General features: G+C 52.5%; 1 protein-coding gene across 1 annotated transcript in view; it reads left to right on the forward strand.

The window, feature by feature from the left end:
• Positions 1 to 12,169, forward strand: part of LOC144943512 (mitogen-activated protein kinase kinase kinase 3-like) — a 46,689-nt gene that overhangs the window by 7,650 nt on the left and 26,870 nt on the right. Inside the window, exons 3-7 of the mRNA XM_078871029.1 lie at positions 4,293 to 4,372; positions 8,500 to 8,615; positions 9,876 to 9,916; positions 10,760 to 10,859; positions 11,429 to 11,545. Of these exons, the coding sequence (XP_078727155.1) occupies positions 4,369 to 4,372; positions 8,500 to 8,615; positions 9,876 to 9,916; positions 10,760 to 10,859; positions 11,429 to 11,545 (378 nt within the window). The 5' untranslated portion in view covers positions 4,293 to 4,368. The remainder of the gene's footprint in view (positions 1 to 4,292; positions 4,373 to 8,499; positions 8,616 to 9,875; positions 9,917 to 10,759; positions 10,860 to 11,428; positions 11,546 to 12,169) is intronic.

Consider the following 12,169-nt stretch of genomic DNA (forward strand, 5'->3'; position numbering starts at 1 on the left):
GTGAGTTACTTGTGGCCGATAATGACTGCAGGTGATGAACCAAGCAATTCTCTCGTGCGCTTACCGGATAAAGTTCCTCCGATTAAATTTTGACTTAAACTTTCGTGACTGCAGGAATTAATATTCTTTGGTTCTTTCGGTAAAGTCACGTAGATAGAAAAAAAATAAAGTGAATAAAAATACCACGACGTTTCGATCGCAACACAAGCGGTCATCATCAAGAAAAGGGGTTAGCCTCTAAAGGCACACTGTTTATAAAGGTTTGGAGATGGGCGTAGCCCAAGTGTATCAGCAGCACCAACAATGCCAATGCAGAAGCACCAGAATTGCTAATGCAGCAGCAATGCCAATGCAACAGCAATTCCAATTCAGCAGCAATGCCAATGCAGCAAAGGGACACCAGGAAATCATTGCACCCCGCTCCACACACCACACTGCTGACGGTGGAGGTTGATTGACAAGAAAACACAAGTCAAGTCTTTCCAATGATTGCTGAGTCTATAACCATCATCTCGGTTGAAATTGTGTCAGTGTCTTTATATATGGATGACTTCATGAACGAACCTCAATTGATAGCCAGTGGGCTTGCAAAGTACAATCGTCTTAGAGAAATATATTTTGTGTGAGCCAGCTGCATTAAAATAATGATCAGCCACGGCAGAAGTATTGGTACTACCTTGTTTCAAATCTGCCTTATGCTCACGAACACGGTCCGAGACATGTCGCTTCGTTTCCTCAATGTAATTGCTGGCGCAGATACAGCTTAGTTTCTTGACGCCGGGATATTGCATGTCAGGAATTTTGTTCTTCACAGATGGGATCACATCACGAATTTTATGTACTGTGTTAAATCGGACCTGGTTCTTGTGTTTGTTCATGATTTTGGAAAAAAAATTGGTTACCCCTGCTGTGTATGGCAGGGTGATGGTTTTGATTGGATCCTCAGATGGCTCCTTCCTCACGGTTGGGGTGATGGCTTTGCGGATTGTGTAATCAGAATATACATTGGCCTTGAGAGCTTGGTGTACGTGTTTGAGTTCACTGGTTCGGTGTTCATGGTCGGAGATACATTGAGCTCTATGGTGTAGCGTTTTGATGAGGGAATTCTTCTGGTGGTGGGAATCAGGTTTTAGGTAGGCATCGGTATGGGTTACTTTCCTGTCGACAGAATGGCTCATTGAGCCATCTGGTCTCTTTTTGATTCGGACATCCAAGAAAGGTAGCATGCCATCCTTTTCTGCCTCCATGGTGAATCCTCCGGTTAGAAGCCGTTTTCAGCAATGTTGAGATCGGTGAGAAGGTTGATGGACCACGATTATGATTTGTTTCATTATCACCCAGGAAAATGGTCACTTATACTCATCACTTGTTTTCAAGAGGGTCCTTCACAAGTTATCACAGTTGCGTCACGTTGATAGCCATTATAATAAAATGCAGTAATTTGCGGGTATTATTTGTTTAGGTGATAATGCCTACTATTGCGAATGATGTCTTAGGACCTTTAACATCCACTGTGAAGCAGACGACGCCTACTTTTATGGTTAATATACACTCGGTATTAACCAGGGTGGCTGCTGTATTGAACTGTGAACCTCTGCAACAAGTGACGAACACGATACTGCCAGGCCGCCCCAATGTGAGTCAGGACCGTGCAGAGATGGGGCTCACGATCACAGAGGTGAACAGACTTGCTCGGGACAGACATACAGACTCACCAGAGTCAGACATAGAGCCTCACCAGATGCGCACTCGCCAGAGATGCAGATTCGTAAGAGACGGACGGATAGACTCGCCAGAGATCAGACAGACTAACCAGAGATGGACAGACTCGCAATTGTCTTTCTGGTTGTGCTATGGCTGGTAGAGCTATGATTACCCAGGGTCTCACTATCCTGTAGCAAGTGCTGTTGTCTTACTGACAGTGCTAAGATGGGAAATCACCACGAGTCGCTTGCCCCCTGGCCGGAGCGTAGCGGTCCCCCCCCACAAGACGCCGCCAGGCGGGCCTCCTGCCCCGAGCGCGCCGTCACGCCGAGCGCAAGTCCAGGAGCCGTGCGCCATTTGACGTCGGCCTCAACGGTAGCGAGGGTCCATGTCGACCGTGCTCTGCACCGACCACGATTGGCGTGGATGCTCAGATCTAGGATTCAAATTAAATGATGTCTTTGATATGATTGGGGTTTTGTGCAGTTATTGCCTGGTGACAGCTAAGCACGACGTGTACGCTTGATATCCCAGTTTAACCTGGTTTAATCACGGGCGACAGGAATCCAGATCTTAGAGGGGTGCCCACTCAGCGCTGTGACCCCTAGCCCGCCCCACCTCATGCATGCATCTCATTAAACAGGTACCTTTGAAAACATACCAAGTCGATAATGTAAACTTAATGTCAACGTAATTTAATAGGTGCAAGTTGCCGATTATCGTTTGCCGTAATTAAGTGTAAGGCGTTACATCGCCGCACACGTGTCCCCTGCGAGAGTTCTTGCCGTGCGTTTGGACCGCGAGGTTTGAAACACACTGTGGTCTCCACAGTGCAGCCGATTAGCCCATCAGGGGGCCGGGTTGTGGGTAGCCTCCGGGCTCATCCGTTGACCCTCGAGTGCTAGCGCTCGCTCGCGCTCCAACTGGCCGCGTGGCTCGGCGAGAGAACGAGCGGCTAGCCGTCGGGAGGTGTACGAGGTCAATTCCTGGTTGGGTGGTTAACTCGACCCATCATCTCTCCTCCCTCCGGGGTCGATAAAACACGTATCACTCTGTGGGGAAAGTCAACCTTGGTTGTCCTCTGGATAGACTCGCCCCCTCCATAGTTGTGTGAAGTTTCCACCGCTGGCTCATGGGCTGTCGTAAATAGGTGAGCTACTACCTTGTAGCTCATTCGAGCAGGAAATGGCCTCGACTTTAATGAGCCGCACTGACCAGCATGGTGAAGCAGAGGTCGCAAACGGGTTTTGATTCCTTACCCTACCCGGCCGCACCAGGGTCGCAAACGGGTACCCATACCCGTACCCGGCTGGGTACGGGTAGCCGGGTATTGGGTAGGGTACGGGTATCGGGTACCCGATTGCGACCTCTGTGGTGAAGGCGAATGGAGATGTCATTAGGTAAGCTATTTTTCACCATTAGAGGGTGGGTTGGTGAACATGCGATTGTGGATGCACTATGCTGCGGTCCATCTAAAGCACTTTCTCAAGCATATATAAGAATGGAGTGTTTTTTTCCCCGTTAAATGGAAGTACAGTCAAACATGGCCCACGATCACTGCGGGGGAACCCTTCAACCAGCAGTGGATTTACGAAGCCCTGCAGTGTTTAATATCATCATTCTTAGAAATTATTGAGATTATGTTTTCGAAGGGCCGCAGCACAATGCATTCGCAAGCACATGTTCATCAGCTCCCCCCCCCTCTCCAATGGTGCAAAACAGCTTACTTATTGACATCTCCATTTACTTCTGCACGTTTATGAATGACTAGTATACATGTCGTCATAAACGTAATTAAGAGCGCTCATTTGTTGATGTGATCTGTTGGTGTATTATGTCGGTGCTGTGTATTCTCTGTTAAATGCGGACAACCTGCGTGTGTTAATCCTACGGTGCTGTCCGGTGTTTATAAGTGCCATGGTTGAAGCGTGTGTGGCCCTCGGGGTCAGGCTGCGCCGTTGACAATTTCTGCTCCGAAACCTCCGCCACACTCGACCGCCGCCAGCACCTTCCAGAGGTCGATCGCACCCCGCATAGATGCCCGCCGCAGTAGTGTGTGTGGCAAAAGCTTGAGAGAAGAATCGCTCGGAACGCCGCCTAAACGGGACGACCGCACTCTGATCGCACGTGGTTGCGAAAGCCTGCGCGCACGCGCTAAAGTACCGTGGTTGGCACGAGTCGGGAGATTTTTATTTTTTAACTGATGTAAAATTATTACCTTGATGTAATTGTCTTTGCCCAGATCAGATATTTCACGCTTGTCAATGCCGCTTGAGGTGGCATCAATGCTGTGGTTGCAATTTCTTCTTCACGGCCAACAACAGCACATTATGTGATAACCATTTGAAATGAGTGGGGTTATTCAGGAAATTCTCTCTCACCAGCCGTATAAACTAACGTTTTGATACCTTACGCAGTGCCGATTTCTGCCCTGCTACATGAACTACGAAGACCTGCCAACCCTGGCGAAACGCCTTAACTGCGAATAAAGGGTCGGGGTTCGGACGAAGAGTGACTTGTACAGTCGCTTCCTGCCGGTGAGCAAACGAGTGAAGGACGACGATGCGTCTGCGATTGTCTCCCCGCAGGGTCTGCTGCTGTTGGCGGCTTCCCCCGTGAGATTGGCTGAGTGATCTCAAGAGCAGCAAGGAGAAGACGGCCAAGATGGGTAAGTGAAGGGGCCGGGTGAGCGGGGGCGTGTATGTAGCACACTCAGTTGGTGTGCAGGTACACGCGTGTGTGTGTGTGTGGGAAGTGGTAGTGTAGTGGCCTGGCACAAGCGTCGTGGTGACGTCACCGCCACTTAGTGGCGAATGGCGGTTGTTGTTGTTGTGTAGTGGTTAGCGCGCTGCGCTAAGGACCCGGCGACCCGAGATCGATTCCCGTTCACGGCCACCAACAGCAGTGATGATTATCTGAATCGGTCTTGGGCCTCCCGTAGGTCGATTCAGCCTCAAATGAGTACTTGGTGCGGTGTGTGTAAACAACAGAATTAGGCAGACAAAGGCAGCTGAGCGTGGTGCCGGTCACCCACCCCCTCGTGCGCCACGCCGGCCTTCATCAGTGCTCACTAACAGCACTCTGCCCTGACGGTCTGTGAAGGCTACATGGGGGATCTTTGTGTGTGTGTGGAGGTGGTGTATCGGGTGTGCATCCAGCATTGCGTACGCGTGTGTATACCCACAGGTTTGTCATGATCTGAGACTCGGCTGCCCTGGCTGTCCCTGGGGCTCGTCGTCGTCGTCGTCGTCGTTTTTGTTGTTGTTTGTTTGTTGTTGATATTTGGTGTTGGTGTTGGGCCCCGGTTGCTTCATCTCGACTTGTGCCGCAGTGTTTCTCTCTCCCCTCTCCCACGTTTATCTTGCCCTGACCCCCTCTCCTCCCTCCTGCCCATGATTTTATTTTTGTAAAGCATCTTGAGGTTATTATCATTTATTATTTATACCGCAGCTCCCATGCAATTTATGTTGATGCGATTGCATGTAGACTCGATACAAATTGAAATGGTTTTGTGTGGAGTTGCTGTATCTAGTAAGCTTGTTCACTCGTGTGTGTAACCGTGTGTGTACTGTTGTTTGCATGAGTGTGTGTGTACCCATGTGTGTGCGAGTGTGCACTTGCGTATGCGAGTTTGTGTATCTGTGTGTGAGTGTGTACCCTTGTGTGTGAGTGTGCATCCTTGTGTGTGAGTGTGTACCCACCCATGTGAGTGTGTACCCGAGTGTGTGTACCCCAGTGTGTGTACCCGCGTGCGCGAGTGTGTGTACCCGCGTGCCTGAGTGTGTGTACCCACATGTGCGAATGCGGAGCTGCTGGGCTTGTTAGGTCTCCCCCATTGTCCATTGTTGAGTCAGCAGCCACAACATCTGGCAACAATTGGGTTGGGGGTACTGGGAAGAGGTGAGGGGGGGTAGAGAGGAGTAGCATACGGTAAGTAGAGGTGTGAGGGAGAGGTGTGTGAGGTCAAAGACATCTGGGAAAGGTGGTGGGGAGACAAACGTGGCCAGCCATGCTTCTGGCCACTTGCCACTCAAGCCACCGTGGCGGCCCTAATAGATGCTCATGAACAGCACTTGTAAAAGGCCATACAGGGGATATTTGTCTCTGTGGAAGTGAGTGAGCATACGGACGAGTTGGCAAGTGAGAGTGTGTGGGTGTATGTTCCTGAGTGATGGGGAGCAGTGGTGTAACGGTCAGCTCGCCGCGCTACAAAGCCAGTGACCGGAGTTAGATTCCCGCTCGTGTGACGAATATCTTAACTGGTCCTGGGTTTCCCCTAGGACAACTCGGCCTCAAATGAGTACCTGGTGTGGTCTGTAAACATCGCCACTAGGGAGACAAAGGCGGCCGGGCGTGGGGCTGGCCACCCATCCACTCGTGTGCCGTGCCGGCCTTCATAGGTGCTCGCTAACAGCACTTGCCCCAACAGTCGCTTAAGTCTATACGGGGTGGTCTTTGTCCTTGTCCTCGGTGACATAATGAGTGAGAGAGAAGGTGAGTGAGTAAATCAGTTAGGGAATGAGTGAGTGAGTGAGGGATAGAACGAGTGTGTTGGGGGGGTGGGTGGGTAGGTGTGGGGGGGTGGGGTGGGTAGGTGTGCGTGTGTGAGTGACGCGGTTCGCGGGCCTGCCTCCCCCGCCCTGCCGCCCTGTGCCGCCGTTGTGTTTCTTGTTTTAAGAGGCTATTTTCTCCGCTCCGTTATCTCCAAACGCAGGAAGCAGGTTTTCAGGGCAGCCGCTCCGCGATTGCATGCCGCCTTCAACCGGGCGAGCGTCTCTCGCTCTGCCCGGCTCCTCCTCGTCCGTCGCGCGTTGCCCCGCGAGCTCCTCCCCGCTGCCCACTCCTCCTTCCTCCACGCTCCTCCCTCACTCCGTCGCGGCTCCGCTCCTCCTCGCTCGCTCGCTCGCCATCCCTCCGGGCTCTGCCCGGGCTTGCTTCTCCTCGCTCCTCCCCTTGGCTCTGCGTCTCTCCCCACGGCCGTCCTCTCTGACACTTTCACTTGCACTGGCGGCGACGTTTGCGCGTGTGCGTGCATGCGTGTATGTGCGTTTGTTTGAGTGTTCGTCTGCATGTGTGCGCATGCGTGCGTGAACGCGTCTGCGTGTGCATGCCTACTAGTACATGTGTGTGCGTCTCTGCTTGTGCATGTGTGTATATGCGTGCGTCTGCAAGTGCGTTTGCCTGTGTACGTACGTGCGTGTGCGTGTTTGTGTGTGCTTCTGGATGTGCACGCGTGTGTGTGCGTGCACTTGTGCATCTGAGTGTGCGTGTAAGCACGTATGTGTCTGCATCTGCGTATGTGGCCAGTCTTTCGCGTTCATCTTTGTGCGTGTATGTGTGTGTGCGCATCTGTGTGTGTGTTCGTGTGTCTGCGTACATGTGTCGGTGTGCGTGGGCGCGCGTGTGTGTGTGCACGCGTGGGCGTGCGTATGTGTGGTGTCGGGCGGTTCCTGTGCACACGCGCAGCCATGCGAACTCCTTTCCTGTTCGGGGAGTCCGTCGTGAACGACCGCTGTGCCCAAGGACATGCGCCCACCCCCCCTGACCCCCCTCCTCTTTGCCCCTGCCCTGCCCCACCATCACTCACCGTTGGGGTGGAAGCGCTGCGGTGGTCTCCGTGATCACTGTGTGGAGGCTGAAGGAGGTGCTCACGCCCCTAGGTTCTACGTGTCCACGATGCGGGTGTAGCGGTGGGCACAGTGGTTAGCGCGCTGCGCTGTGAACCCGGCAACATGACTTCGATTCTAGGCCACGGTGAACGTCGTGCCCCCCCCCCCACCCGTACCAAACTGCACTTACTAGCGTGGTGAAGTATGATCAAATAATGCCAATGACTGACTCGACAGATGCCATGACCGGCGAGCGGTGGTGGCGAATGCTAGCACCGTGGAACCGAGGTTTCGTGAATCACTGCACACTGCAAGACTGGACATCTTTGAAAAAAAGCTAGCTCATCGGAATCCTCCAGTCTAAATAAAGATTCTTATTCTCACAAATTTGGCAAAACTCTCTTAGCCGTGGGTATCAGTGAGATGCTACACCCTGGCTTGCCAGGATAATGCAATACAGCAAAAATGTGGACTCCACCTGCTCCCTCCAAATGGGATAGAGTGTTTCCCCCTTGCATGTGTGGATTTACTCCACACATGCTCCGGTTTCCTCCCACAGGCAAATACTCAATAATTGACCGATAACACCCTGAGCATATGGAGAACTGCAAATCTTGGGCAATTGTTGGCGCCATCTCACCATGTCGTTGCTTTCTTCAAGAGTGAGAAAATACTGTGCACGTCACAAGTTGAACTATTTCATTATAAATATGATTATAATTGATGCCTGAGTGAAAACAGGAGATGGCTTCCGACTGATCACCCATGTGATTATGTGCACTGGTGATTGCTGTTCACTCTCTTCTGCTGAACATCAGCCTCACCATCAGCGCGACCAAAACAATGCACCTACCTGGGTAATTTATGTTTGTTAAACATTCCACCCTCTCATCTCTGCATGGCTCATTGGGGTGGTTGAGGAGAGAGAGGGGAGGGGATCCCGACACCTGGCCATTGTGCTCATGCTGCTGCACCAGAGCTGGTGTGAGTGTCGGCGCGAGTGTCAGTGTGGGTGTGTTTCGGTGCAGGTGTTGGTGAGTTTTCTGTGCAGGTGAATATCTGTGCGAATGAGTGTCGGTGCGAGCGTCGGTGTCGGTGAGTGACGGTGCAGGTGCGTGTCGATGTTGGAGAGTGTTGTGTTAGCGAGTGTTAACTTTGTGCGGTGTGTGTTTTTGCCAATTTACAGACGAGCAACGGGCGCTCCACTCCATCATGAAGGACCTGGTGGCCCTCAAGATGTCCCAGCGGCAGAGGGCCCCAGGGGTCGACCCCAGTCGGCATAAGGGCCCCGCAGCACCCTCGGTACAAAGCACAGGCCCCCCCCCCCACCCCTTCCTCCAGCCACCCTCAACCACCACAGCTGCCCTCACTACGACCCCTTCCTCCGCAGCATTTCATCTCGACAACCACTCTCACAACAGCCGCCCTCTCTAAAGCTACCCTCACTACAGTCACCCTTCCCTACAACCACCTCCCTACAGTTACGCTATATCTGCCTTATCCACAGCCACCACCTTTAGAAGCAGCCTCCTCCATACATTGGTCCCTTCACCATCGTCCACCAAGCAGCCTCGTCCATGGGCCTCGCACGGTAGTGTGGCCTGTGCCCCAAGCCAGTTCTTTGGAGGCGAGGGGCGGCCGATTGCGCAGAGAGAGATTTGTCAAACTCCCACACCCGCTGAGGCCATGAAGTGGCCAGGAGCTGGCAGCCACGGCGAGCCTGTTCTTGAACCCATCTGTGTTGGCCCTTAAGTGCGTGGGGAGCAACACTATCCCATACAGATAGGACAGATGATATTAGTTGACACTGTGCTTTACCGTCTTCTCCCACACGAAAGGAGTTTCAAAATTATTGTGTGATCCACCAACCCTCGCCTCCACAGTGCTGGATTACAGGCCACGAGCATGGTGACCAATGGTGACCACTTACCTGGGTTCAATTCCTGGAAATGGTTAACATCAACGACACATGGTATCAGAACCTGTCCTGGGCCTTTCCTAGGTCAGCTCAATGTCAAATGAATATACGTGGTGCGAAATTTAAACATCAGCACTGGGGAGACACAGACGGCGAGATTCAGTGCTGGCTACGCAACCCTGTGTGTGCTGTGTAGGCCCAAATAAGCGATCGCTAACAGCACTTGCCCCAATAGTCTCTTAGAGGCTATGCAGGGGTTCTTTGTGTGTGTGGGTGTTGAGAGCGACTGGTTTAGCGTTGCACACACTGCATTATTATACCAGCGACCTGAGTTGAGTACCCATTTATGTCACAGCAGAATCTGTCCTTGGTCGATTAACTCGGCCTTACACGAATACTTGGGGAGACGAAGAGGATGGGACAAAGATAGCCGAAGTATGCATGTGTGGTCAACTTCTTTCGCACCGTACGTATCCAACCGTGCTAACCGGACGTGCGGGAAGATGGTGCTGGCCACACCATCTCTCTGTGTGCAATGCTGGCCCTCATGGTTTGCTCATGGCACTTGCCTCAACAGGTCTGTAAGCTGGTGAGATATGACGCATGAGCACGTTTCATATGTGGTCTTTTATATGTTTTTACAGACCGACGTTCGGGTCAAGTTCGAGTACCGGGGAGAGAAACGGTGAGACCTGGACAAGTACAGATTCTTGAGACATGACGTTCAGGCACTCACTTCAGTATTCAGACAAACAGACAGACAGACAGACACTCACTCAGACACGTACTTAAACATAGAGACGTGTATGCATACAATGAGATGGACATACATTGAGACACACACAGGGGAATGGATATCGACATTGAGACTGACATACAAAACAGACACTCCTGCATACAGATGCACATTCAGACACTCATTCTTTCAAACACAGACATAGACATTCGGGCAGAATCCTGCTCATTTATACCAACTGACAGACACAATTAGACACGCACTGAGGTAGAAAGAGACTCGGACACAAATACTCGAGCAGATGCACATTTCACAACAGCTGCCATACAGCACTCAGCGGCGGTGACGTCACCACAGGGCTTGTGCCAGGCCAGGTACATTTGAGGCCATCCTGTGAAGTGCAGGAGGTCACAGGACGGGCCCAAGTGTTCTGGGATAACTGACTGAGATGACTGGCATTTGCGCCACCTGTGCTCACTACTGCGCCAACTTGCTGCGTTTTAGCCGCCCGGTGCTCTAATCCTTGTTGTGAGCTCCGCTGCTCTCCTTTGTTGTTGGAGGGCGACTGCCTCCAACTGTCCAGTAGCGTCCTTCAAGAACATCCTCCTCCTCAGAGGCCAGGAGCTGAGCAGACAGATCCTCCTGTACCAATTCAGCCCATCTCTACACACATACTCGGGCACAAATGTACTTGGATAACCGAAAAGATTTAGAGCTTAGAGCTCCGTACAATGCAATGCGCTATCATATTTATTTCAAAAGTTTATAAGAGTGACCGTGCCTCTGCTGCAGGATCATCCAGTTCCCACGGCCTGTCAAACTCGAGGCCATCCGGCTGAAGGCACAGGCCGGCTTCGGGCAGATGATGGAGCTGCACTACACCAATAACGAGGTGAGAGCCTCACTTTGTCATTCAGCTCAGACCCTTCACCATTCCCTCACTCGCTCACTTGCTGTCCCACTCACATGCTCGCTCATGCACTCGCCCGCCTGCTCGCTGACTTATTCACTCCCCTACTGATTAAGTGACTCGCTCATACGCTCACCCACCCTCTCCCTCACTCAACTTCTCACTTCCTTACTTACCTCCTCACCCCCCCTTCTCCCTCACTCACTCGCTCACTAACCCACCCACCCAGTCACTTGCTCACCTGCTTATTCATTCACTCACTCACTTGCTCTCTCGCTCACTCACTCACTGCTCACCCACTCGTCGACCTGCAGACTCACTCGCCTGCTTCGTTACTCGCTCACTGACCCACCCTCACTCGATCACCCCACTCGCCCAACCACCCATTCACTCGCACTCGCTCACCCACCCACCCGCTCACAGGTGACCCCCCCCCACCCCTGGCCGTACGGTGGATGTCCCTCGTAACCCCGTGGCGTCGTTGTTGCTTTGTGAGATGACGACGATGGTGCCGACGACCCCCCCCCCTTCTCCCTGTGTGCGGTGTGCAGCTGCTGATCCCGCTGATCTCGCAGGACGACCTGGACAAGGCCGTGGGGCTGCTGGACTGGAGCGCTCACATGAAGAGCCTCCGCATCCTCCTGGTGGCCGTGGACTGCGACACTCGCGTAAGTGCGGCGCACCCCCCTCTTCGCGCATCGTGTGCCACGCTCGCCGTTCGCGTCCCGCCTCGTAGCGTGAGGCTATCGCGACGGAAGGCGCTGCTGTGTTTCGCGGACAAGGTCTGCGGTGGTTTTGCAGCAGGGGCCAATTTTGTCTGATATCAATGTATAGCGTGCCTTACAGCGATTATAAAATTGAACGGAACATGAGAGTGGATTGAGATAAAGAGTGGGGTTGTCATTAAAAGTGGTGTAGTTATGGTGACAGGAGAACAGGTGGGAGTGGTTAAGGAGCGATTAGGGTAGTGATAGGGGTTGGGGTAGTGATAGGGGTTGGAGTAGTGATAGGGGTTGGAGTAGTGATAGGGGTTGGAGTAGTGATAGGGGTTGGGGTAGTGATAGGGGTTGGGGTAGTGATAGGGGTTGGTGTAGTGATAGGGGTTGGGGTTGTGATAGGGGCTGAGTAGTGATAGGGGTTGGAGTAGTGATAGGGGTTGGGGTAGTGATAGGGGTTGGGGTAGTGATAGGGGTTGGGGTAGTGATAGGGGTTGGGGTAGTGATAGGGGTTGGGGTAGTGATAGGGGTTGGGGTAGTGATAGGGGTGGAGGCAGTTGCAGTAGCAGGATTGGC

The sequence above is a fragment of the Lampetra fluviatilis genome, chromosome 31 (assembly GCF_964198595.1).
Source record: "Lampetra fluviatilis chromosome 31, kcLamFluv1.1, whole genome shotgun sequence".
In the NCBI taxonomy this organism is placed as follows: domain Eukaryota; kingdom Metazoa; phylum Chordata; class Hyperoartia; order Petromyzontiformes; family Petromyzontidae; genus Lampetra; species Lampetra fluviatilis.